Below are 26200 nucleotides of genomic sequence, written 5' to 3'. Positions count from 1 at the left end.
TTCGATCGTAACATTTAGGGTCTTTCGTGTACTAATCTGAAATGAGTCACACGTGTGGATGTTGTTCTAACACGTTTGATGCGGGGAATTTTAATTGTTCTGACTAGCAGTCCTGTGGATTGATGTTTAAAATTTGGTGCCGTGTTCAGATATTGTTCATATGTGTTTGAAATGTGTCGTGGATTCATCTGCAGTGAAGGTAGGATTTCGTAATAGAGTTTGTTAGGAATTAAAATAGAGAGGTAATGATCTGATTCAGCAACTGTATGGAATGAGGGGGGCCGTGATTGTAGGCAACTAATGTGGATTGTGTGGTCAAAATGTCCGCTGAGAGTGGTGGGGCAGCCTAGTGGTTAAAGTGTTTGCTCGTCATGCCAAAGGCCTGTGTTCGGTTCCATATTTGGGTACATTGTGTGAAGCCGGTGTCTGTTTTTCAGAATACATCCATTAGAAAATGTAACTTCTTGTGGAGTGTTGAACAGCTTATAGAGTGTGGGTGGTGCCAACAGCTTTAGCTGGGTGACAGTATAGTGGTAAATTGTCCACGACCTGCTTACCTCCAACATTAAGCAGACATGCCAAGATTCGACTGAAATAGCATGTATACTGTTCAGATCACCCAACCCACTCGTATATTTTCACAGTCTGTGCCAAAACCTTTAGATTCTTGTCAAGTGACATCATTTTCCAGTAAATTTTTATATTAACATAATGATGTTTGTAAGGGAAGGTTACTTGACCCTAAAATATGTTAATTATACTGGGGATAGTGGCTTAAGTCATATCTACCATATGACTGTTTTCATCTACCATATGACCTGCTGATAACATGGCCAATACCTGTCACTAATTATGCTGATAAGATCCCTTCATTTCTTGCATGTGAGTGAGTATGGTTTTACGCAGATTTTAGCAATATTCCAGCGATATCATGGCGCGGGGACACCAGAAATGAGCTTCACACATTGTACCCATGTGGTGATCAAACCTGGGGCTCTGGCGTGACAAGCCAGTGCTTTAACCACTAGACCACTCAAGTGCTCCTTCAGTTCAGATTACAGCACTCAACACAGGTAGATTTTGGACCAAATCTGGTATGCTGTGGCCTGTTGGAAGTGTCAGTACATCGCCCCAAGGAGAACCTGCACATGGCCTCAGTATGTGGTATAGTTTCTCTGTACACCTCTCCCAGACCCACCGACAGGGAGGCCTTTGTCAGTGTCTGCCGGTATGCCAGGTATTTTTATACTCATCAGCTTGAATTGTGTTAATTTCTTTACCCACAAGCAGACAGGGTGTCAAGTTTCACTGGAATTGCTTAGTTGTGACTTAACCTAGGGACTGCACCTACCTCTCCAGTAGCCAGAGGCTGTAAATAATTATAAGAATTAGGTAATAATGTTATTGGACATTATGTCTGAATTGAGCTGGTCTTGACATCGTCTAGTGTATCTATCCTGTTCCAACAACATGATTCAGAGGTCATTGATGACATGTTATTTTTATCTGATGAAAACCATGATACTTGTCTGCAGTTACCTTGTTAAATGTTTAAGTGAGTGAGTGAGTATGGTTTTACGTCGCTTTAGCAATATTCCAGCAATATCACCGCGAGGAACACCAGAAATGGGCTTCACACATTGTGCCCTTGTTGTGAATCGAACCCGGGTTTTCAGCGTGACGAGCGAACGCTTTAACCACTAGGCTACCCAACAGCCCCTGTTAAATGTTTAAGACCCCCTTAAGACAGTTTTAAAGCAGTGCTGTAGTGTTTAAGGTGGGCCTGTCTGATTCAGTTATTTAACATTTAGGAGTGGGTTATTTCCAACAAGGGCCTCCATCTCTGTCATCAAAATATTCCAGCATCCAAGATACATTCAACATGTTTAGGGGCAAGTAACATATTTGAAGGGCTAGCTGTCTAAGTGGACACTTGTCCTTGTGTTTATATACCCAGCTGCCTAACATTATCATAAGTCCTTAAGTCATTGTTAGTAAGTCTTCTTTGTACTGATCCTCACTTTTGCCTGCTGCTTAACTTGTGGTTTAGCATGTTTAATAGTATTGGTTATAATTCACTTTTATTCTCTGCATTTGATTCTTAGCTCTCTGTTGATACATGCTGTGTTTGAGTCTGATTGTGTGTTGCAAACCTTTACATTTTTAAGGAGTGTATTGTGTCATTCTATGCAATCAGAAATATGTTTTGATGGAATACTCTACAACCCTGGGAACAATAAACAAAATTTAAAAAAAGAAAAAGAAAATTATTTATTATAATTCACTTTCTGTTCAGGAATGCAACATGGAACTAGAAACCACAGTGACAAATTATCAAGCCTTTGAATGGCATTTAGAAGTGATACCCATAATTAAGAGAATTAATGGATGTCAACTTTTATATTTTGAGTAAAACAATGTTTCAAAGTATTTTATTACTCCTTCATCAGGTGAATAAATGCTATGAAGCAGAGAATATATATATGATCCTGTAAGAACAACATAAGTAATAAAATAACAAAGGGAGAAACTTAACAAGGGAAGTTGGTTGGTTGGTTTGTTGTTTAATGCTGCACTCAGCAATATTCAAGCTATATGACAGCGGTCTGCAAATAATCGAGTCTGGACCAGACAATCCAGTGATTGACATCATGAGCATCGATCCACGCAATTGGGATCGATGTCATGCATCAACCAAGTCAGCAAGCCTGACCACCCGATCCCGTTAGTCGCCTTTTACGACAAGCATAGTCACCTTTTACGGCAATGATGGGTTGCTGAAGACCTATTCTACCCAGGAATCTTCACGGGTCTAACAAGGGAAGCCAGCAGTTAATTGGTGCTGATTGGTGATTAGCAATGGACCAATCGAAAAGGACAAGTTATTATTCTGTAACAAGTCCAGAGGAATTTATATACTTGTCTCGTGATCCTTCTGTCCTTTTGAGCCATTGTCAAACCCTCTCACCATCCCCAGCCTCATCCCCTACCCCGACTCCCCAAATTAAATAATGGGATATGACAGTGCTAGTAACTTCTGAGGGAGTTAAACAAACAGTGGCTGAGTGAGTGAGTATGGTTTAACATCGCTTTTAGCAATATTCCAGCAATATCACGGCGGGGGACACCAGAAATGAGCTTCACACATTGTACCCATGTTGGGAATCGAACCTGGGTCTTCGGCGTGACGAGCGAACACTTTAACCACTAGGCTACCCGACCGCCCAAATAATGTCTGAAGAAATCTTTTGTCCTCAGACGATAGTATTGTCATTCATGTTCATACCGTACTTGATAATATATCCCCGATGTATTGTATTGATATAAGACCCGATCAAACAATATTCGTACCATGATCCAGAAATTCTTTGAATTCTTACAGCAATTTATTGTGTTTATATTCATGATGATATTAATGTTAATATACACGACTAAGTTGATGAATAGGATTTTGTTTCAGGAATGATAAAATCCATTCTTATTATTCCTGCACATTTGGATATCTTGGCTGAGCTGATGACATGATATTAAATTTATGGCTTAGGATATCCTTCAAGGGCAGATTATTTACCTGCTTTGGTCACAGTATCGCTAAATTCAGGCGTAGCTAGTTTCTCGCATCTTGTTCATCAGCGAGAGGTCATATTGATTAGTCAGACAGTCAACAGACGCCCTCATCTTGCAGGTTGGTGCTACAACTAGTTGTCACCCCACTAGCATCTGTTCCTTACAAACAACCAGGGCATGAGTGTCAGCAAGATGTTGACAGTGTATACAGATTACACGAGTAATGCTTATTTACCACAAAACACTCTACTTGCTTAGGATACCCTGAGCATGAAGTAAGGTAAGATCGCTTGAGCGGAAAACGAGGGCAAACTCGATTTGGACTAGTTTTACGGGCGTCTGGCTATTGTTGAATTGACAGATGGCCAAACCACTTTGATCTGGCACTGCTTGACATTTCTATATATATCTCATAGATTTGTGCATCCTCAAAGTCATGGCCACTGAGCCATGACTGGAAAACGTAAGAATGTGGAACAATGGCCGAGATATTTGTATTGTCTGGCGTAACGATGGCTGTGGAGAGTGAATCATGAACTGTCGTGGTCTCGGGCAGGTGTGATGCATCAATAATGTGAGCTCTTTATCCTATCTTGTTTTGCTATCTGATATCCATTGTGAATATCATGTTTTCCGTTGCTTATGATTCCCAAACACTGTCACCAGCGTAGTTGACGTTCAGTGTGATGGCTAATTGGTATAATCCTGCTTATTCTCCTGGTGCTGTTTGTTTACATGACTGAAGGTCTTTGATGATGAGTGAATCATTAGAAGTGTTTGTCATGTTTTATAGCGATGCTATTCACTAATACAGTCATTTCTCTGACTGTAAGTATAATTGTATACGATGATCTATTCTTGGTTACGAATTTGTCTTTGTGAAATGATTTTATTTTTATGAATGAAAACAGCTGTGATGAACCTACATCTTTAATTCGATATGTCCTATAAATACTCATTTGAGACATATTCATGGTTTAGTTGATGAAAAGATTACATATTGTCTATATTTTGATGTTATTTATGGTTACATGTCTTATTGATTTAACATGTTTCATGATGACAAAATCAAAACAATTGGAAACCAGTCATCAGGGTCCCATTCCACAAAGCTGTTTTAACAGCACGACTATTGTGTCAGTGCCAAAGCATGGGATTTACGATCATCTTAGTGCTAAGATCGCTTTGTGGAACGGAGCCCAGTATTTAAGTTGCAGCTTATTCCAATGATGGAAACAGGTGGTTGTAATGTTATGACATGGATTTCAAGTCTGTAAGTGATGCATAATTTTCTTACCTTGTACATAGGTTTTATCCCAAGAGAGCATGGTTTTATCCCAAGAGAGCATGGCTGAAACACATACCGTATTCGACGTAATAAGCGCCCTGCTCTAATAAGCGCCCACGGCGATATTTGCTAATATGTTGGCAAGTGAACAATCCCAATTAGCATCCCTTCCGATTGATCAATGTACACAAGACTTATTTATTCGTGTATAATATGCACTTGTGTATTATATGCACCCTTAATTATGGGCAATTAAATTCTGGAAAAATATATCTGTCGTATATAAACAGTTCAGACCGTCAGCATAAACCATGAAATTTATATTTTAACTCTGTTTTTTTCCACCAAAATATTATTCTTATAAGAGCCCCCTATTTTGAGAGCGCCCTTGGCGCTTATTACGTCGAATATGGTAGGTATATATATAAGTGAGTGAGGTTTTATGCAACTTTTAGCAATATTCCAGCAATATCACGGCAGGGGACACTAGAAATGGTCTTCACACATTGTACCCATGTGGGAAACAAACATGGACCTTCGGCTTGATGAAGCTACGCTTTAACCACAAGGCTACCCCTTATGTATAGTGTTATTGATAAGTATTTGGCCTGAAACAATATGCTTGTCCTAAAATATCCTGATATAGGAATCATTATTCATGTATTCTTATTTCACGATATATGATACAGATTATGATGAAAACATGCATAGTATTATATAAAAGGGGCGGTCGGGTAGCCTAGTGGTTAAAGCGTTCGCTCGTCACGCCGAAGACCCGGGTTCGATTCCCGACGTGGGTACAATGTGTGAAGCCCATTTCTGGTGTCCCCTGCAGTGATATTGCTGGAATATTGCTAAAAGCGGATTAAAACCATACTCACTCACTCACTCACTATTATGTAAAACTTAAACATGGTAACAGGTTCCAGTTTGTATCGATACGTAACCTGAGGGTATGGTACAAGCTTTTTAGATCATGTACCATGTATACTGAGACATCTGTCAATACTTACCACGGAAACAGCCCTGATAAGTATTTGTGTTATCACGACAAGAAGCATGACAAGTACAGCTGAGTGGTGATCCTTTGTTTCAAACAACTGCAAATGAAGGCTTGATTTAAAAAAGCCCCATTGCTTCCTGAGTATTGGGGTTGTCATGGGAACATCCTTCTGACTATGATAAGTTGTTTTTTATCATTTCCTGTGGCTTTTGTAGAGGAATACTTAATTATACGACTGACAAATCAGTTCATAGCTCAGCTTCAGATCAAATGATCTTTGCATTCATTCAATGAAAATAGTGAAAAAAATCATAACATATTGTACAGATTTATTAACGTAAGCATTCCAAAGTATTTTGTTTTAATGTGAATGAAGTGTTTCTGGTCATTATAGTAAATGATGTATCAACTTTAATGCATTAAATTGAGTGAGTGAGTGAGTATGGTTTTACGCCGTTTTAAGCAATATTCAAACAATATCATGGCGGGGGCACCAGAAATGGGCTTCACACATTGTACCCATGTCAAGAATCAAACCCGGGTCTTCATCGTGACGGGCTAACGCTTTAACCACTTGGCTACCCGACCGCCCCGCATTAAATTGAATTCATTTGACTTTTCTTGTATAAGAATAATTAAGGTAATTACAGTTCAATCATACGTTGTCTGTTACTAATAAATATTTTTTGCTATATTTCCAAACAAAATATGAATAGGTACTGTCATTAATGTCACAACTTCCATCTTTTCTGTTATGAGCATGATGGGCAAATAATCATCATTCAGTTTGAAGATATTTTCGAATGTTTAATGGACTAGGCAACTTTTTGTACTTTTAGATGCAAGTTGTCCTTGGTCTCACGTTCTGAGGTTACGAGTTTTGTAGCGAATGCAGGTGTCCTGACTTAGAGGGCTGCGTGTTTGCAATCTCTGTGCACAGGCTCCAAGTCGGCGTTAAGTAACACCTTTGTTTATTCTGCAGTCAGGTATTTCAAGAAAACCTAGTCTTACTTAAAATTTTAAAGGTCGAAACTGGTGGAGAGTAGGCCATCATTTAAAATATCTGGTTCGGGAAACTTGACTATGTGATTTGTATTTGTTTTTTTTGTTTAATACCACACTCAGCAGTATTTCAGTTATGTGAGTTAGGACCGGACTATCCAGTGATTGACATCATGAGCATTGATCGACATTGGATATGATGATATGTGATTAATTAAGCCTGACCACCTGATCCATTTGGTCGTCCTATTACGACTAGCATTTGTTGCTAGAGACCTGTATGCTTTCTCAGAATCTCTGCCGGTTCTCACTTGTATGATGCTGGGCAAGAGGGGAGTTTTTGTGTTAGTCATCACAACCTTTCAATGATTATGTGGGGGCACGGGTGGACCAGTCGTCTAAGGCGCCGCGATTCGCTGTGCAGACTTGCGTCCCTTGGGCATTCTAGAAACCTATGATTGTGGGTTCGAGTCTTGGTGTGCCCCGATTATGTTTCTAGGTTTGTCAGTACCATACTCGTGCTCGTTGGTTTCACCGAAGTGGTAAACGTCTGAGACCTGCATCACTTCGGGGTTTCCTCCCACATTAAGCTGACATGCCGTGATATAACTGGAATACTGTTAAAAGCAGCGTTAAACCTGACTCACTCACTCACTTTAGATGATTATGTACTGATTGTTCAGATTGTTGAAAAGAAATAAATTAATCATAAAAATCTTTATTTTTATTATGTCCTCCACTAGTCATGCTAGTAATATAGACTCTCAATAAAAAATGTTTATATATAAATTCTTAGTCTACATCACTATCAGAAATTCATGAAGCCAGCTGTAGTTTTAACGCCATGGCAGAATGATTTTCAAACAAACAAACAATGATTGACAGAACTATATATGTTTATTTTTATTTCAACCAAATTTGTGTGGAAAAGCTGAAATAAATCTGTGAAACATTTCATTTAAAAAGTGTGGCCTAATGTTTTTAATAACCACCAGACAAATTTTGTACGTATGTACATATGTGTGGAAAAACATTATGCATGTGGGAAATACGTCAACTTAAACAGTGTTTGGGCACAAAGGCAATAAAGGCTATATGGCTCTGCCTCGACAAATGCCATTACCCCATTCAGGGATGGGGGACCTGGATGGCCCAGTTGTCTGGAAATGACTGCAGAGTTGTGTCCCTTAGGCATGCCAGGAACCGATAATGGGTTCGAATCACAGGCTGCTTGATTATGTTTCTGGGTTTGTCAGCACCATTTTTTGTTGGTTTCATCAAAGAGGTAAATGTCTAAGACCTGCATCACCTGGGTTTCCTCACAAACTGAGCTGACATAATATATACCTTATTTGATGTAATATGCGCCCATGGTGATATTTGCTAACATATTGGCAAATGAACAATCCCAATTAGCACCCCATCTGATTGATCAATGAACACAAGACATGAATATATCTGTCGTATATAAACATTTCAGACTGTCAGCATAAACCACAAAATTAATGATTTTTCACCAAAATAATATTCTAATAAGAGCCCCCTATTTTTAATTTTGAGAGCGCCCTGAGCGCTTATTGTGTAGAATACAGTAATTGGAATACCGTTCAAAGCAGCGTTAAAACTCAATAACGCACTCACTCACTCATTCACTCTCTCAGCTTTTGAGAAGTGTGCATATTTTGGCATGTGACTATCAAGCAGTGAATACTGAGTATGGGTTGGCGAAATCACGATAATGACAATTGATAAGAGAGTTGAATTAGTGCTGTAGTATTCCTGCCCAGCTGTGTAAGATCATGCAATTGAGCTATCAAGAGGGTTGTCCTGTCATTAAATTCAATATGCAGTTCATTTGAAATTTTGAAATTAACATTTCAATTGGTTACAGAAAGCAGGCTCTGTGTTGTCACTCTTTTCGTGAGTTGATGTCCGCACCTGTTGAAACACTAACCACCAGTCGTTGATATTGGGGCCACCCAGTCCCCATTAAATCATCTCCTGTCCCCTTCTATTGGTGAGTGAGTGAGTTTGGTTTTATGCCACTTTTAGCTACATTATAGCAATTTGACCCCACCACTTAACCACCCCACCACTTACCCACCCCAGTCTTTACCCACCCCAGTCTTTACACACCCCACTCTTTACACACCCCTGGGGCGGTCGGGTAGCCTAGTGGTTAAAGGGTTCGCTCGTCACGCCAAAGACCCGCCTTTGATTCCCTACATGGGTACAATGTGTGAAACCCATTTCTGGTGTCCCCTGCTGTGATATAGCTGGAATATCTCACTCACTCACTCACTCACTCACTCACCTTACCCTTTCATCCCTTACCCAACCCACCCCACTCCTTTCCCACCCCACCCCACCTCTTACCCACACCATCCGGTACCCACCCCACCCCTCTTCTTCTATGGAATACAGGGGACCTATTGTGATGTATAAACAGCACTATGTCGTTGTCCATTAAACATACCACACATATTTCCCAGGGGTTGCTGGACCATAGAGCAATTAGCATGTGTTGTGTGTCTGTTTGCCAAGGATTTAGTGATGCTCCAGCATAATAAGATAAGTATTTACAGAGATTAGCGACAAAACGCCTTCTCTAGTCATGCTTAGTTCAGATGCCCAGTGGGAATTCTGGGTCAGAATGGTAAGGTTGATGCCGATATTTGTCGTAGGAGCTTATCCTAATGATCAGGTGGACATTACGGAGTGTTAAGAATTAAGGGGAGGGTTTTCTATTGTAGTGTTTCAGTCTAGGGATTTCTCGTTTTTGAAGTTTTAACTCTTAGGGTTATGACAAGCCTCTTGCATTAATGTTTAATTTTGAATAGGAGTGACTATTGGTGTGGAAATCACTATTGCGATAACTATTGATATTGAAAGAAACTATTGTGATAACTATTGATATTGCAAGCAACTATTGCGATAAATATAGATATTTTTCAATTTATCATTTTAGATGGATTTTAGAGTTGAACTAAACCTTTGAACTGAAGTTTGAACATGTTGAATGTGATAACCATAACAAAAAATAAAAAGTGAAATTTGAGATATGGCTGATTTGGTTTTTTTCTTTACCCTAATAATTTAAGAAAAAGAAACTTCCACATTTCCATGTGTAAATTACTACCACTCATGATGTAGAGAAAAACAAATTCCAACCACATTGCATGTAATATATTAATATGGTAAATACAATCGAAACTATCGATATTCCTAACCGAAAACGATGCTATTGATCGGAAACTGATTTAACTATCGATATATTGACTTTGAGTGCTTACCAATAGCAATATATCGATATTTCGATTTATCGTGACACCCCTAATTTTGAACACTACAATTCTTTATCTGGCATAATGTGTATGATGGTACCCTGGTGTGTGGATCAAGGTGACAGTCACAGGTTTGTCTGGTGCACACTCAACAGGCAGTCAAACAACATATAATATGGCTGACTGTCCAACAGTTTTTCAGTTTCATGTTGCAGGACCCAAAAAATAAATTACTGGTATCCAAAATAATGAGATCACTGACAAAAAGACTTGTACAGGAAAACCTATAAATCCGGACGTTGTAAGATTTAGGGGCTGACACTTGCATTGCCTCAGCAGGTCTTCGGGAGGAGTGAATCATTCTGTGTACTGTGTGTGTCGCAGATTGGTTACATCTAATGACCGCCCAGTTCCAGAAACACAAGTTTGAATTATCAGTCGGGGTGACCTCTTGTTTAAATGCGACTTTTCGGGGGGTCAATTTCTCTAACGCTGTTCTGGTTTACTGGTAATTACCAGTTTATTACCATTAAAAATAGGTTTGGACCTGTAATTCATGTGATCGTCAGTCCCTGTGGACCGGCAAATAGAATACCCTATGAATCTCTGTTGTTGAACAAAACATCACCGCTAGTCAGTAAATTTGTGAAAGTGAAATATTTAGGGGGGGGTGGAGAAATTTGTGACTGAACTTTGTGTGAATTTTGTGTGAATTATATGTATATCTCACAAAGTTACTTAAGACATGACATCAACCATGAATGTAGACAGCATTGTTGATGATGTTGAAAGAATTTAGAGGGGGGAACTGGTCATATTTAAAGTTGCTAGGACTGACTGTTTCAAAAGCCAGCGGGAACTGTGTTAGAATTTATTTCAAATCTGCTTTTAAGATATATATGCCCTGTCAAGGAAGTACAAACTCACCTTAGGAGATACATAAATAGTTGTGTATATTCAAGGTAACTGTGGTTATGTCATTTTGGAAGATGGGGCACGGGTGGCCCAGTCGTCTAAGGCGCCGCGATTCGCTGTGCAGAGTTGCGTCCCTTAGGCACGCCAGAAACCTATGATTTTGGGTTCGAATCCCGGTTCGCCCGGATTATGTTTCTAGGTTTGTCAGCACCATACCCGTGCTCGTGGGTTTCACCGAAGTGGTAAACGTCTGAAACCTGCATCACATCGGGCTTTCCTCCCACATTAAGCTGACACGCCGTGATATAACTGGAATACTGTTAAAAACGGCGTTAAACCCAACACACTCACTCACTCACTCATTTTGGAAGATCCGGGGTAGAATTGGTCTTCAGCAACACATGCTTGCCGTAAAAGGCGACTGATGCTTGTCATAAGAGGCGACTAACGGGATCGGGTGCTCAGGCTCACTGACTTGGTTGATGCATGTCATTGTATCCCAACTATATGCTCATGATGTCAATCACTAGATTGTGTGGTCCAGACTCGATTATTTACAGACCGCTGTCATATAGCTGAAATATTGCTGAGCTTGGCGTTAAACATCAAATAAACATACAAACAATTTCATTAGGAGCAGCAGCAACAATGGCTGGGAATCAATACGGATCAGTGACTCCAGTAATGGGCATGCAAAGTCAGTGAGTTCGCCCCCAAGTTCATGAAAAAAAATTGATTTTGTAGTTGAAAATAAATATCCACATTTTCAAGAGGCTACCTTGACTGATCATAGGTACAATTTATGTTGTAGAAAGACTCATGAAAACTGACTACCATCTTAGGTTTGACGTCCAATAAGTATTAATGGTTACCCAGCAGTGAATTGGTACCTGGTAGGATAGGATGGTATGTGACTCTTAGCCCTCTAGCACCTCACAGGCAGCCTGGGTTGTATGCTCCCCAGGGAGATGATAATTAAAATGGAGTGCATGCTCATCCACTGAACGGGGTAATAATTCTCTGTGGACTCAGAGCATGATATCCATCATGGAAAAGCACCATACAAATGGACTATTATTATTTGATTTTTACGGAAAATGTGTGTATGTCTTTGATGATATGATTGATAGCATGGAGAGATTTGCTTTATATTGATTATATGTTCAAGCAAAGTTCATGTACATGGTTATGTTTGAAACCGATTGATTTTCATGGTTTGAGTGCGAGAGACATGTAAAGTTCTGAAGCCATAGTATACTACAAGGGCCCATGTCATCAGCATTGTGAAGGAGCTCAAATTGATGAACATGTTATCCCAGTCTGGATGGAACTTGGATCAATAAAAGAACAGGTCCAAGGCCAGCTTCTGCTGGTGTCTTCCGTCAGGTTTCGTGTAGCTTCTGCTGTGGATGTCTTCCATCAGGTTTCCTGTAGCTTCTGCTGTGGATGTCTTCCATCAGATTTCCTGTAGCTTCTGCTGTGGATGTCTTCCATCAGGTTTCCTGTAGCTTCTGCTGTGGATGTCTTCCGTCATATTTCCTGTAGCTTCTGCTGTGGATGTCTTCCATCAGGTTTCCTGTAGCTTCTGCTGTGGATGTCTTCCATCAGGTTTCCTGTAGCTTCTGCTGTGGACGTCTTCCGTCAGGTTTCCTGTAGCTTCTGCTGTGGATGTCTTCCATCAGGTTTCCTGTAGCTCCTGCTGTGGATGTCTTCTGTCCGGTTTCCTGTAGCTTCTGCTGTGGATGTCTTCCATCAGGTTTCCTGTAGCTTCTGCTGTGGATGTCTTCCATCAGGTTTCCTGTAGCTCCTGCTGTGGATGTCTTCCGTCAGGTTTCCTGTAGCTTCTGCTGTGGATGTCTTCCATCAGGTTTCCTGTAGCTTCTGCTGTGGATGTCTTCCATCAGGTTTCCTGTAGCTTCTGCTGTGGATGTCTTCCGTCAGGTTTCCTGTAGCTTCTGCTGTGGATGTCTTCCGTCAGGTTTACTGCAGCTTCTGCTGTGGATGTCTTCCATCAGGTTTCCTGTAGCTTCTGCTGTGGATGTTTTCCATCAGGTTTCCTGTAGCTTCTGCTGTGGATGTCTTCCGTTAGGTTTCTTGTAGCTTCTGCTGTGGATGTCTTCCATCAGGTTTCTTGTAGCTTCTGCTGTGGATGTCTTCCATCAGGTTTCCTGTAGCTTCTGCTGTGGATGTCTCAAAAGGGCGATCCATTCTTATTAATTAAAAAAAAGTTAAATAAGTTTTTATAAATACACTTTTTGTTCAGTGAACTCAGAGTTATTTTTGCGACACAATAAATTTATGAAAAAAGACATACTCATTAGGGATGTAATGATTCACCGATAGCTACGATATCATTGATACCTAGGTACACACAGTACGTGAACTGTCGGTTTATGAGATCGCGATATGCTACAAATAGAACAGGAACTAATAGTTACCTCCTGTAAAGGCAGAAGTAGCATGGCGTCACCTGGAAGCATGGCAGAACATGACGTGGTAGCTGAGGACCCGCCGACTAACTGTTGCGTAATAACCATCCCTTTATTTGAAACTGTTTTGTTCTAGTTGTTTTCTTGAGATTTTGAGATAACGATAAATAAATGTATGAAGAAAGAAGTTTTAGAGCTGTATTTCAGTGATTTCATAGTTTCTTACTATTTGATGTGGTGTATCATGATACCAGTAGTATCGTCAGTCTGTATCGTGATACGAATCGTATCGCAAGATACCAGGCGATACTCAGCTCTAATACTTATGAGGGAATGTGTGTTGAGATGGACGATGGTCACACAGAGACTTTTAGCATGGTTAGCTGTGTCGTATGTTCACTTCCTGCGTCACATTAGGAGCCCAGGATATCGTGGGGAGGAACGGAAATAGGTGGTTGTCAATATGCTTCTTATTTCAGCTGTTTGGTGGAAGATACAGCTAACAGGTCATTTCAATTTTCTTTAAAGCAAGTTTGAAACTTGATAATTGCATCGTCTACGTTTTGATGAATTTGAAATAATTCTTTTGAATATGTAATGAGTCTTAGAATAAGTTTGCATGGTCCGGTTTCATTGTGTGATGCTGAAAATATCTTTTTGTAACTATATACATTCCTAATTAGACCTTGGCATGTTCATATACAGGAGAGCACTGAGGCAACAGCGTACTTTGAAAAGAACTTCAATCACAATGGTCATAGATTGATTACTAAGATCTTTGTGATAGCAGTCCACTTACTTAGTATGCTTCTGGGACGTGTGTAAAGGAATATGTGTTTCTAGTGCTGTAATAGTATTCCTATCTACACCAATCAGACTGTGATGAACATAGGGACTGAGACATGTTTGCTTTCCCAGGTTCAGGGATTTACATGATTTAACTAGTCTGTCATACCGACCCTGACACAAATATATCCAATACAGCCCATGCAAGTCTAAAATGTTTGGCAAGTCTAGATTACTGCGGTACCTGAAAATGAAGAACGTCTCTGGGCTCCTTTTTATTATGTTTTATAACCATAATTTAACAACTGTTTTTTTCTGTAAGATATGTTCTTTTAAGAGACTAAATGATAGTCTAGGATTTATCTAGGATTCCAGACTAAGAACCCTTTGGCTGGAAATAGGGAAACAATCATGATTTTGTTCAAAATGGGATTTTCACAATAATTCTTATTTTCTGAACTACTTGTAATTTTAACATTGCTTTCAATGCAATAACCTAAAACTAATGAAAACCTCACCCTCTTGCTTGGTCCTGTTATCCATGAAATACAAGTCAATGCTGCAAAGCCATAAAATTACTTGTTAATATGAATTAGACATTTTTAAGATCCAATTTGGGAATGTTTACTAACCATGCTGACATCTGTTTTTGCCAACAGCTCAAAATGCAACACTTTTACTCAAGTGCATGCTCTTAAGTCTTTAATTTAAATGCATGCTACCAGCTTGATTTGTATCCAATGTGTTTAGGGACTGTGAGTTTAGGTTTCTCTGCTTCTGTCGTGTCAGAATGACTATGGAATTATTCGTGTTTCACCCTTCAGTTATTGCTTGTCTGGTTCTCCATTGATAACAAGACCCGTGAAGATCCGGGGTAGAATAGGTCTTCAGCACCCCATGCTTGCCGTAAAAGGTGACAATGCTTGTCGTAAGAGTCGACTAACGGGATCAGGTGGTCAGACTCGCTGACTTGGTTGATGCATGTCATCGCATCCCAAATGCGTGGATCAATGCTCATGATGTCAATCACTGAATTGTCTGTTCCAGACTCGATTATTATTTATGACTGCTGTCATATAGCTGGAATATTGAGTGTGACCTTTAAACAGCCAGGAAAGAAAGATTTGGTTGTTGGTTGGTTTGTTGTTTAACGCTGCACTCAGCAATATTCCAGCTATGTGACGGCGGTCTGTAAATAATCGAGTCTGGACCAGACGATCCAGTGATTAATGTCATGAGCATCGGTCCACGCATTTGGGATCGATGACATGCATCAACCAAGTCAGCAAGCCTGACCACCCGATCCGATTAGTCACCTTTTGCGACAAGCATAGTCACCTTCTATGGCAAGCATGGGTTGCTTAAGACCTATTCTACCCCGGAATCTTCACGGGCCAGGATAGAAAGAAAGAAAGAATCATTATAACGGATCAAACTACAACTCTTCTTGCTCATGATGACATTACAGATGCTTAGACGTTAGTGTATGATACTGTATGATACTGCATATGTTCAGAGATTTACCCCGAGCATCATGACCAGGCTGTCCGGACACACATGTTGATGACTGGCAAGCCAGGAAGTCACACACTTCAGCAAATATCCGAATAGTTGACACCTTCTGCTGATCGTGGTTGGCTTTGTTCTGTAAGAACGTACAACCGCATGGGCTCTTTCACCCAATGTTTGTCATAGCAGCTGACGAGAATTATAAGGTAAATCTGACTTTGTTAATAGTAAGGACATTACTCCTTCTGCAACCCGGTCAGCAGGGTAGCCTTGTGGTTAAAGTGTTCACTCATCCCGCCAAAAAAACGGGTTCGAATCCCAACATGGGTACAATGTGTGAAGCCCATTTCTAGTGTCCCCTGCCATGATATTGCTGGAATATTGCTAAAAGCTGGAAAATCCTATTCACTCCCACCCCCACTCTTGCTGCAACCAATGATGCTACAGGCGGTAATGTCGGTAATACAGATGGAATGTTGCTCCCGGCTGCTAAGAATGCTCGATAACTCAATCCAAATGTTCTGAAATATGGGGCGGTCGGGTAGCATAGTGGTTAAAGCGTTGGCTCATCACGCGGAAGACCCAGGTTAGTTTCCCGACATGGGTACAATGTGTGAAGCCTATTTCACTCTGAAATAGGATGACAATGTTGTATCTGTAGGAAGAGGCGACTGACGGGATCGGGTGGTCAGGCTCACTGACTTGGTTGATGCATGTCATCGTATCCCAATTGCGTAGATCGATGATCATGATGTCAGTCACTGGATCGTCTGGTCTACACTCGATTATTTACAGACCGCCATCATATAGCTGGAATATTGCTGAATGCGGCGTTAAACAACAAACAAACAAAGACTTCCATAAGGCGATAACGTCAGTTATGCTAACTACAATAACATGTCGTGGGAATTTTGAATTCCAATTTTAGAATTTTTCCTGTCATTTGCTGTAGAGATAGGGCTAAATATCGGCATCTGACCGGGTCCACATAAATCCCTGGTGACCCAGATTGCTAAGAATACTTTGTTTAGAGGTCACAGCGACCCCAGCAATCCGAGGCACAGTAAGATGCCATTCAGCATCTGCGATGACATGCTGAAGTGTCATGTGTGTTTAATCATTTGTATGTTGGGACCAATTAAGCAAAAAATTGTCTGCCAGGGCAGATATAGCATGACTGTGACAATATGCCAGTGGCAAATGTTTCTCAGGCCTCAAGTTGTGACTAAAATGGTCGCCAATGCGACCCAAATTTCAATTTGTCTACTGTCTAAAATTCAGAGGTCGCCAAATGACTGCCTTGAAAAATATCTTGTGGCGACTAAATTCTATTGCTACACATTTGTAGACACAAAAATGAACATGTCTGCTACTAATTGTACCTGCAAATAATTCCTCCTAAAGTCAACAATGAACCAAAATGCATAAATATTAATGTAATTAGTATTTTATTTTAGTTGATAGTTGATATGCCTATATAAACTAGTAACATAAATTGCATCATTGTTCGAGTCAGAAATAACAAAAATCAAGTACGGTTTCCACTAATATACAATAGTAGTTATTTGATAAAAGATAATTTCAAATGCTTTTGGCTACCTACAGTATTGGCTCGACTTCATAATTTTACCACTGGCTACCTGGAAAAAAATACTTGTAGCCATATGTCTACTGGTACAAATTTGGTAAAACATCCCAAACATCACTCCTTTGTTACATGGTGTTATGGGAATATGATCCATTGATGAATGCTGCTGGTACTGACTGTGATTATGTAACTTTGTTAGAGCTTAATCAATGCGATAAACAGACAATGGTGAGCTGTGAACAGGCTGCAGCATGATAACATGGGGCTCTGTGATGTAGGTTATCAAATCAATTATGGTTATATGTAATTTGAATGTTTGTCTGTCAGACATGTAAATCAGAGTTGTAAATAAGAAGATGTTTGACCTGTGAATTCTAAACTCAGTCTCTTTTATCTCATATTCTCAGCCTTCACTCATGTTCAGACCCTGAAACAAATATATCCAATACAGCCCATGCAAGTCTATAATGTTTAGCAAGTCTAGATTACTGCAGTATCAGGCTGAAAATGAAGAGAGTCTCTGGTCTCCTTTTTATTATATTTTTATTAAGATAATTTAACAACTGTTTTTATTCTGTGAGATATGTTCATTTCAGAGACTAGAAGTTTGTCTGAAGCATGGTCAGCTGAAAAGCTATCGGTCAAATGGCCACTGACCTGTGTTGGACCAATGAGTCTTTTTCATGGCAATTTGGTTTTGATTTCCAAGGAATCAAGTATGGAATCTGTGTTCAAATATTTTCCAATTACATCCAACATCATTAGTTCATTTTAATGGATTTTAGGGGTTAATAAGTCCAGTTAATAAGATTGAGCAGAGCAGGAATTAAGTTGATAAAAACACAGTAATAATGGTCATGGTTTCAGTGGTTTAACCCATGGGGAGTCCATGGTAGAATTGGTCCCCAGCAACCAATATTCCTGAGTGTGGCGTTAAACAATGAAACAATACTGAACACAAGAGGCGGCTAACGGGATCGGGTGGTCAGACTCGCTGACTTGGTTGATGCATGTCATCGTCTCCTGATTGCGTGGATTGATGCCCATGATGTCAATCACTGGATTGTCTGGTCCAGACTCGATTATTTACAGACCGGTGCTATATAGCTGGAATATTGCTGAGTGCGACATTAAACAACAAACAAACAATGGTTTAAATAAGTGTTATTTACAAGATACATATAAGGAAAACTCAAAAGACGAATAAGTCTGTCATGCTTGTATTGGCACATGCTGAAGCAGTGTTTCAGTTTACATGTTTGGGTTTCAGAGCATTGCATAGCCGCGAATAGCTGGAATATTGCTGATGCGGCTTAAAGCAACATTTACTCACTCACTCACTCAGAGCATTGCAGAGTATGGAAAAGTATTGTTTAAGATTATTGCTGTGGTTGTTTGACCTGTGAGGATTCAAGGTTCGAATAGGTACCCAGTAGGGCTGTTACGATTCACTCGCCTATTCAGTGATTCGAACCGTATCCATTTATGAATTGAATTCGTTATTCGTGGTCATCGAATATTTATAAATATGCAATCATGTGCATTTACATACTCTGTACCTAAAAATATCATTGAGAACATATTATATGCATAGATTTCTTCAAAGACAACGCTCTTATGATATTTAATTTGACAGTATTGTGGTCACTGGTCATTGTCTCATTTGAGCAGATGCTAGAACCTGGATAAGTGAAGTATATAAATGTTTAATATATTAATAATTAACAAACCATGTCAAATAATTTATGTTGTTATTGTTTCGCTGAATATAACAAATAATACATCAACTGCTGACTTGTTTTTGTAATTGTGAATTAATATTCATATTCGTTACCCTATATTCATGATATGAATCATATTCGCCTCATGGTGTATTAGATGCAGCCCTAGTACCCAGAACACTTTGCTCGTCGTTATTCATTTCAATGCGATGTTTAACAACAAACAAACAAACAAACAAACAATGGTTTAAATAATTGTTATTTACAAGATACATATCATAAGGAAAACTCACTACCCAGAACACTTTGCTTGTTACTCATTTTGATGCGATGTTTAACAACAAACAAACAAACAAACAATGGTTTAAATAATTGTTATTTACAAGATACATATCATAAGGAAAACTCACTACCCAGAACACTTTGCTTGTCGTTATTCATTTCAATGCGATGTTTAACAACAAACAAACAAACAATGGTTTAAATAATTGTTATTTACACGATACATATCATAAGGAAAACTCACTACCCAGAACACTCTGCTCGTTACTCATTTCGATGCGATGTTTAACAACAAACAAACAAACAATGGTTTAAATAATTGTTATTTACAAGATACATATCATAAGGAAAACTCACTACCCAGAACACTTTGCTCGTCGTTACTCATTTCGATGTGATGTTTAACAACAAACAAACAAACAATGCTTTAAATAATTGTTATTTACAAGATACATATCATAAGGAAAACTCAGTACCCAGAACACTTTGCTTGTCGTTATTCATTTCAATGCGATGTTTAACAACAAACAAACAAACAATGGTTTAAATAATTGTTATTTACAAGATACATATCATAAGGAAAACTCACTACCCAGAACACTCTGCTTGTTACTCATTTCGATGCAATGTTTAACAACAAACAAACAAACAATGGTTTAAATAATTGTTATTTACAAGATACATATCACAAGGAAAACTCAGTACCCAGAACACTTTGCTTGTCGTTACTCATTTCGATGCGATGTTTAACAACAAACAAACAAACAAACAAACAAACAATGGTTTAGATAATTGTTATTTACAAGATACATATCATAAGGAAAACTCAGTACCCAGAACACTTTGTCGTCATTAGTCATTTCAGGGGTCAATGTCTCACTTCCTTATTTGGAAGCAAGTGTTTGCTATTTACTTAAAATGTTCCTTTTTTGTTTCAGAATATGTGAACCATGAGATAAGATCTGCACTGAAGATGAAGATGACGCAGGGGTGTGAGGCATGAGCGTAACTATGGTGATATGATTACATAGAGGAACAGTGTGTAGTGAGCCTGAATCAAGTGATCTGTTGAATTTGTTGGAGTGGTGAGAGGTGCCACCGATGTTGACTCACGTTGTTACGAGACTGTTTTTCACATCGTGTTGACAAACATTTGGGAATGTCTCTGTGACGTTTGGTTTGTATAAATTTTGATGACAAAGTGATTATGACCAGACGGAGAATTATGGCGGTTGTGTATAGGTGTGTAACATATGGATCCTGGTAGTAGATTTGGAGTGAAACTTAAAACGACAGAAATGGAGGGTGCGAAAGCGATAGGGAGGGGTGTGACGTCTCGGACAACAACTACGACAACACGCAGCATCAGGACACCATTGAAGCCGGCAAATGTAAAAGATCTAAAGGCGATGTTTGATCATTCAAAAGAAGACAAAGAAACGTCTAAATCTAAGACAGAAACCAAAGTGGTTAAAACAACTAGTACGTCTGCCTCTGGAATAAGTCCAAGGTCACGTAACAAGGATGATTCGGGGGTCAAGGTCATGTCCTTGACCTCAACAAAAACAGACTTAAAAAGAGAGTATGGTGGCAGTACTGGAAATGTTAATTTGTCAAAGGAAACATCATCAAGCAGTTCTGATCTTCTAGCCAAATACCGAGCTAACAGGACAGGATATTATAAAGACACACCACGACCAAATGAAACTCTTGCAGGAACTGTGAGCCAAAGTTCACCAGATCTGTCAAAGACTGGCAGCAAGTCACCCCAGTCCTCCAAAACAAGTGTGTTCTCCTTTAGTGCCAATGATAAGCCTAAAGAATTCAGTGTTCCTAGGTTAAATCTGGACAGAGTGACCTCTGTAGAAAGTTTCGATAGTGCATCATCGAAAGACGACAGTTCACGATCTCGAAGTGACTGTGCCAGTCCAGTAAGTACAGGTAGTGGAAGCCCAAAGCTGATTGGTCGGGCAAAACCCAAATATCTACCAAGTCCTCGTTCGGATACTGCAGATAGTAGTATACGAGTTGAAATTCCTGTGGCCCATCATTCCAGTAACGATGAGACCAAACTCAGTGCAGTCAGTAGTGGAGGGAGGAGTGGGGTGTCGAGATTTCGGGATACCACCGACAGAACTGCTGTGTCCAAAACAAGCGGGACGTCTCGGTTCAGTGATAGTACAGATAAAACATTTGTGTCGAAAACATCCCGTTTTGGTGACTCTGGCGATAGGACAGTTGTTTCGAAATATTCTACAGAAGTTAAAGGTCCTCTTGGGACCAGGACCAAAACCGTAGAGATTACGCAGTCTGAACGGAAGGTGGGATCGCCAGCAAAGGTTTCAATAGATGCACCGATTCCGTGGTCTGATAGGAACAAAGGCAAAGTTGGTGGCATATTAGATTCTAAAGAGGATGTTAAGGTTAAGACGGACTCTTCCAGCAGTTCACAACCGAGCTGGTTAGAAAAGAAAAATGCGAGGAATGTTTTGACTTCCTTTGTGTCGTCTGCTCAGTCAAAACATGACACTAAGACACAGACGAAGATCGAGCGTGAGATTCCTATTCAGAGGATTGGCGATTCCAATAAGAAAACTCCTTCAAGTAAAGAGGCATGGGTGCCTGCAGTTAAAACGACAACAGAGGTCAAACCTGAAAGGAGGTCAAGACAGGTCGATGTCAAGGTCACGAAGAAGGAAGAGGCTAAAACATCAAGAACAGTCACCGTGGCCAAACCTGAAATTACAAAAAGAACAAGTGATGTCTCAAAGAGGACAAATGATGTTACAAAAAAGAAGGATTTGTCCAAACCATGTGAACGCTCGGCTGCCAGTATTATTCAGGAGAGAAAGAACATGCTTACGTCAACCACCACAACCAGAACATCAGCCAGCAAACCTCCGCCGAGGAAGATGTCCGGGGGTGAAAAACTGGAGGCAGCTGGTCCGGGAGCGGACATTAGGAAAATGGTATCTCGGAAAATGAGCACAGAGCGATTCCAGAGATTGAAATTTGATTTTGAACGTGGTGTTCCCACGGAGAGCTTTGAGAGGCGTGGTTCAGAGATTGATCATATTGAACTTAAACATCGTGTTTCGGAAATAGCATCAAAACCTACAACAACTAAGCTCACAAAAACAGATTCTTTTAAACGAAAAGAGGAATCAATATTTGCCAGTGGTTTGAAGGTGTCGGATTTTGTAGAACAAGTAAATAATTTGGAGACGAACAAAAATTGCAATGCTGGGAGAAAATGGAAAGCTGGTGTGTCACGACTCAAGCGTTCGTCTCGTATGATGGAGGACGGGCAGGAGAATGAGTACCTTGAGGTCGGAGACAACGATGGCGATATTTCGGATAGCGGATCGGATTATGGGATATACGAACATGTTCCAGAAGCTGGTCTTGCAGTCACAGAAGGTGAGTTTATGATACTTATGATGATATTATTGATATATATGTATATACAGCGCTGGGAGCATTCACGTACTGAATCGAATCTGATGCATAACATACAGATCTTGTATTATTATTAATATTATTATTATAATTATTATTATTATAATTATTATTATAATAATTATTAATATTATTATAGAAATTAGTAGCATATTTTTAATAAATTTAAACCGCCTCCGTGGTCTAGTGGTAGAGCGTCCCCCCGGAGAGCGGAAGGTCCGGGGTTCGATCCCCGGCCGCTTCATACCAAAAGACGTTAAAAGATGGTATTTGTTGTTACCCTGTCTGGCGCTCGGCATTAAGGGGCTAAAACAAGGACTGGTTTGCTCGGAGTCAGTATACAGTGTCTGAGTGGGGTATTCATGTTAAACTGCGGCATTGTATCTCAGTGAGCTAGCACAATAAATCGGCATCAGTCTGGACAAGCACAAGCAGCCACTCAAACGTACATGCATGTCGCTATATAAGTGCAATAATCTTGAACACGACATTAAACCCCATTTCACCTCATCTCACCTTATAATAAATTTAACAAACACATGATAACTGACAAACTATTCATCATGTTTATTAGAATAACATTATACCACAGCACGTGCATGCAGGACTAGTTTCTTTGGCGTTTATCATGTTTATGGATTCTAATGTTAATGCTAACTACCACTATAACTATAGTAATGAAACCTGCGGTTGAGCATCAACCTTAAGCAGCACAAATTACATGCCCAAGCATTGGGAGCAACTACCCGCATATAGTGCCGCATGTATAGTGAGGGAGCATCACTGAAATGAGAGTGAGTGAGTGAGTGAGTGAGTGAATATTGCTTAACGCCGCATCAGCAATTTTGCAGCTATTCGCGGCGAGCACTGAAATGAGAAGCTGCTTGACTGAGCATCAGTCATTACTGACCCCAGCATGAGGTGCATTCGAGTATATGACTTACGCGTCTGATTTGGTTGGTTGGTTTGTTGTTTAACGCCGCACTCGGCAGTATTCCAGCTATATGACGGCGGTCTGTAAATAATCGAGTCTGGACCACGCTTCTCAGCATCAGAAACAGTATTTGGCAGCATGCCAGTAATACATAAATATGCACAGCAGTGAATGATGGGGGAAACTATCCCTGGAAACATTATGGATATTTAACTGCCATTTTACACTGGATATTTAAACATGTACAACAATGAATGGTTGGGGAAAAACGATCCCCAGAAACATTATGGATATTTAACTGCAATTTAACGCTGGATATTTAAACATGTACAACAATGAATGGTTGGGGAAAAAATATTCCCGGAAACATTATGGATATGTTTTAACTACCTTCTATGAATCATCATGAGAATCCCTGTCCCGACCGACAGGTACAGCATGACAGAATGATTGGGACAAGGAGTTGTACAAGCAACACTGATTGGGTATAAGACAAATTCCCCCGGACTTAAACGGTATTAACCTTCTAAAGCACAACATGACACTGGAAGCGCTGAGACTGTGAACATGGACAACAGGTGGTGTTGAGGGAGGAGGTGTGATTTTCTCAGATTCACTCTAGGATCAAACTGATTGTATGTCAACTCCCACAACGTAAAAAGGCAAAGAAAGCTAAGCTGGACAAAAGGCTGCCTTGAGCATGATGTCATGTATGACAAAGACATGCCATGGTTCAAGGTCAGTACTTATTGTTGCAGCACCATAATTGTTACTGAAAGGAATCGTTTTTTGGCACTGGATGTCTTCTTCACAGACCGCATGATGGTCTCTAAATGCAACAATGTACCAGGACACCAAGGATTGTCTACCCCATGACGTAGATGGGCAAACCTGATCCGGCTCAGATATTCCCTGATTGTAGAGTATGTCAGTCCAAGTTTGTGATGGCAGTGAGACACAAGATTTAACAATATTTGTTCTGTGAACTGAGGTACAACACGAGGAAACCACACCACACCGGACATACTCATAAATAACATTAAGGCTCTTAACCCAGAGTCGTACACAGTTCTTGTTTGCTTGGAGATCGCTTGTGACCAGAGGCGATCTAAGTCGAGATCGGAGGCATTGTTAGGCCTTTGAGCTGCAGGCAGGAAGTGGGGTGTGGTTGAGCCCTGGGAGCTAACTGATGGAGCTTCTGCATCGGGAACCGGACAAAGCATCTGCTATAAGATTGTCTCGACCTGGCATATGGACGGCGCTGAACACAAAGATGTACATTGCTGCAGTAACGACTAATTTCCGAAGGAAGAGCATGACTACCATGACTACTGGAATCTTTGATCTACCGTTATTGAGAAGTGACACCGTTGGAGCGTTATCACACACAAAACAGATGCTTCTTGAAACCCACAGGTGACCCCACAATGATGATGCCATGACAATGGGGTAGTGTTCCAATAAAGCCATTGACATGTCCACTCCTGCTACGTCGAACAGCTGTTGTGGCCACCTGTCTGCGAACCATTTCCCTTGAAAGTAGGCACCAAAGCCGACCGAGGCAGCGGCATCCATGAACAGGTGAAACTGAGCGGCAGTTATCATGTCTTTCAAGAAAAAGGATTTACAAGTCCATTGGCTAAGGATAGTTCTCTTTATGTTTAAGTCAATCCGACCTTCCTTGGTCAGAGAGATATGATGATGTAGTTCGGGCACGGAATGGGCCAGTTTGAGTAGGTAGGGGACGAAGGAGCGGCCTGGGTGAATTATTTGCATTGCAAAGTTTAGGTGTCCAAGAACCCTGAGGAGCTTTCGTTTAGTGATTTTCTTTTTTCCATCAATCGATTCCATTATCTGCAGAATTCTGACAACTTTAGCTTCTGGGAGATGGGCTTTCATGTTCTCTGAGTCTAGCACAATGCCCAAATACTCTAAGCACTGAGTGGGGCCGATTGTCTTATGTAAGGACAATGGAATATTTAAGTCTGCAAACATGCACTAATTCCATCAGTAGATGGCCAAGAAGTAGCCCTTAAAACTTAAAACGTTATAAAAATGTTATCAATAAAAAAAGGTGATATTTTCCAACTTCTATAACAGCAATAAAAGAATTCTATGTTGAAGTAGAGTCCAACTCGATGTGTTTAATTGTTAAACCCATGTCAGCAAATTTTCTTCCCCATATAACTTCCCAAGGCCAACAGTTTGATGGTGATGCTGCAGGTGCACGTTGGATTAAGTGTTGCAGACATGTAGATAGACTAATTAATGTATGGCAAAGCATGTCTGGCTAGGGAAAACTGATACATTTTATCCTGATGAACTCTGTCTTATCTTCATGAGAATATTGTGAGTATAAACAGTCGACTTGGATAATATTGAAAAGTGTTACTCTGCACTCTCCGGGCATCATAAGACAATACAGCCCTTGTG

General features: G+C 40.1%; 1 protein-coding gene across 8 annotated transcripts in view; it reads left to right on the top strand.

Annotated features, from left to right (window-relative positions):
- Nucleotides 1-26200, top strand: part of LOC139471326 (uncharacterized) — a 91562-nt gene that overhangs the window by 4157 nt on the left and 61205 nt on the right. For 7 of the 8 annotated variants that reach the window (XM_071253644.1, XM_071253640.1, XM_071253642.1 and 4 more), the window contains exon 2: nt 20313-22794. In XM_071253644.1, coding sequence (XP_071109745.1) covers nt 20628-22794 — 2167 coding nt within the window. In that variant the 5' untranslated portion in view covers nt 20313-20627. Of the gene's footprint in view, nt 1-3761; nt 3848-20312; nt 22795-26200 lie in introns of those variants that run through there. The other variant, XM_071253639.1, reaches the window with a different exon arrangement.

This window comes from Haliotis cracherodii, unplaced genomic scaffold, assembly GCF_022045235.1.
Source record: "Haliotis cracherodii isolate W230 unplaced genomic scaffold, xgHalCrac1.p SCAF_22, whole genome shotgun sequence".
Taxonomy (NCBI): domain Eukaryota; kingdom Metazoa; phylum Mollusca; class Gastropoda; order Lepetellida; family Haliotidae; genus Haliotis; species Haliotis cracherodii.
Note: the sequence above shows the minus strand (reverse complement) of the source record. Positions and strands in the feature narration are given on the sequence as shown.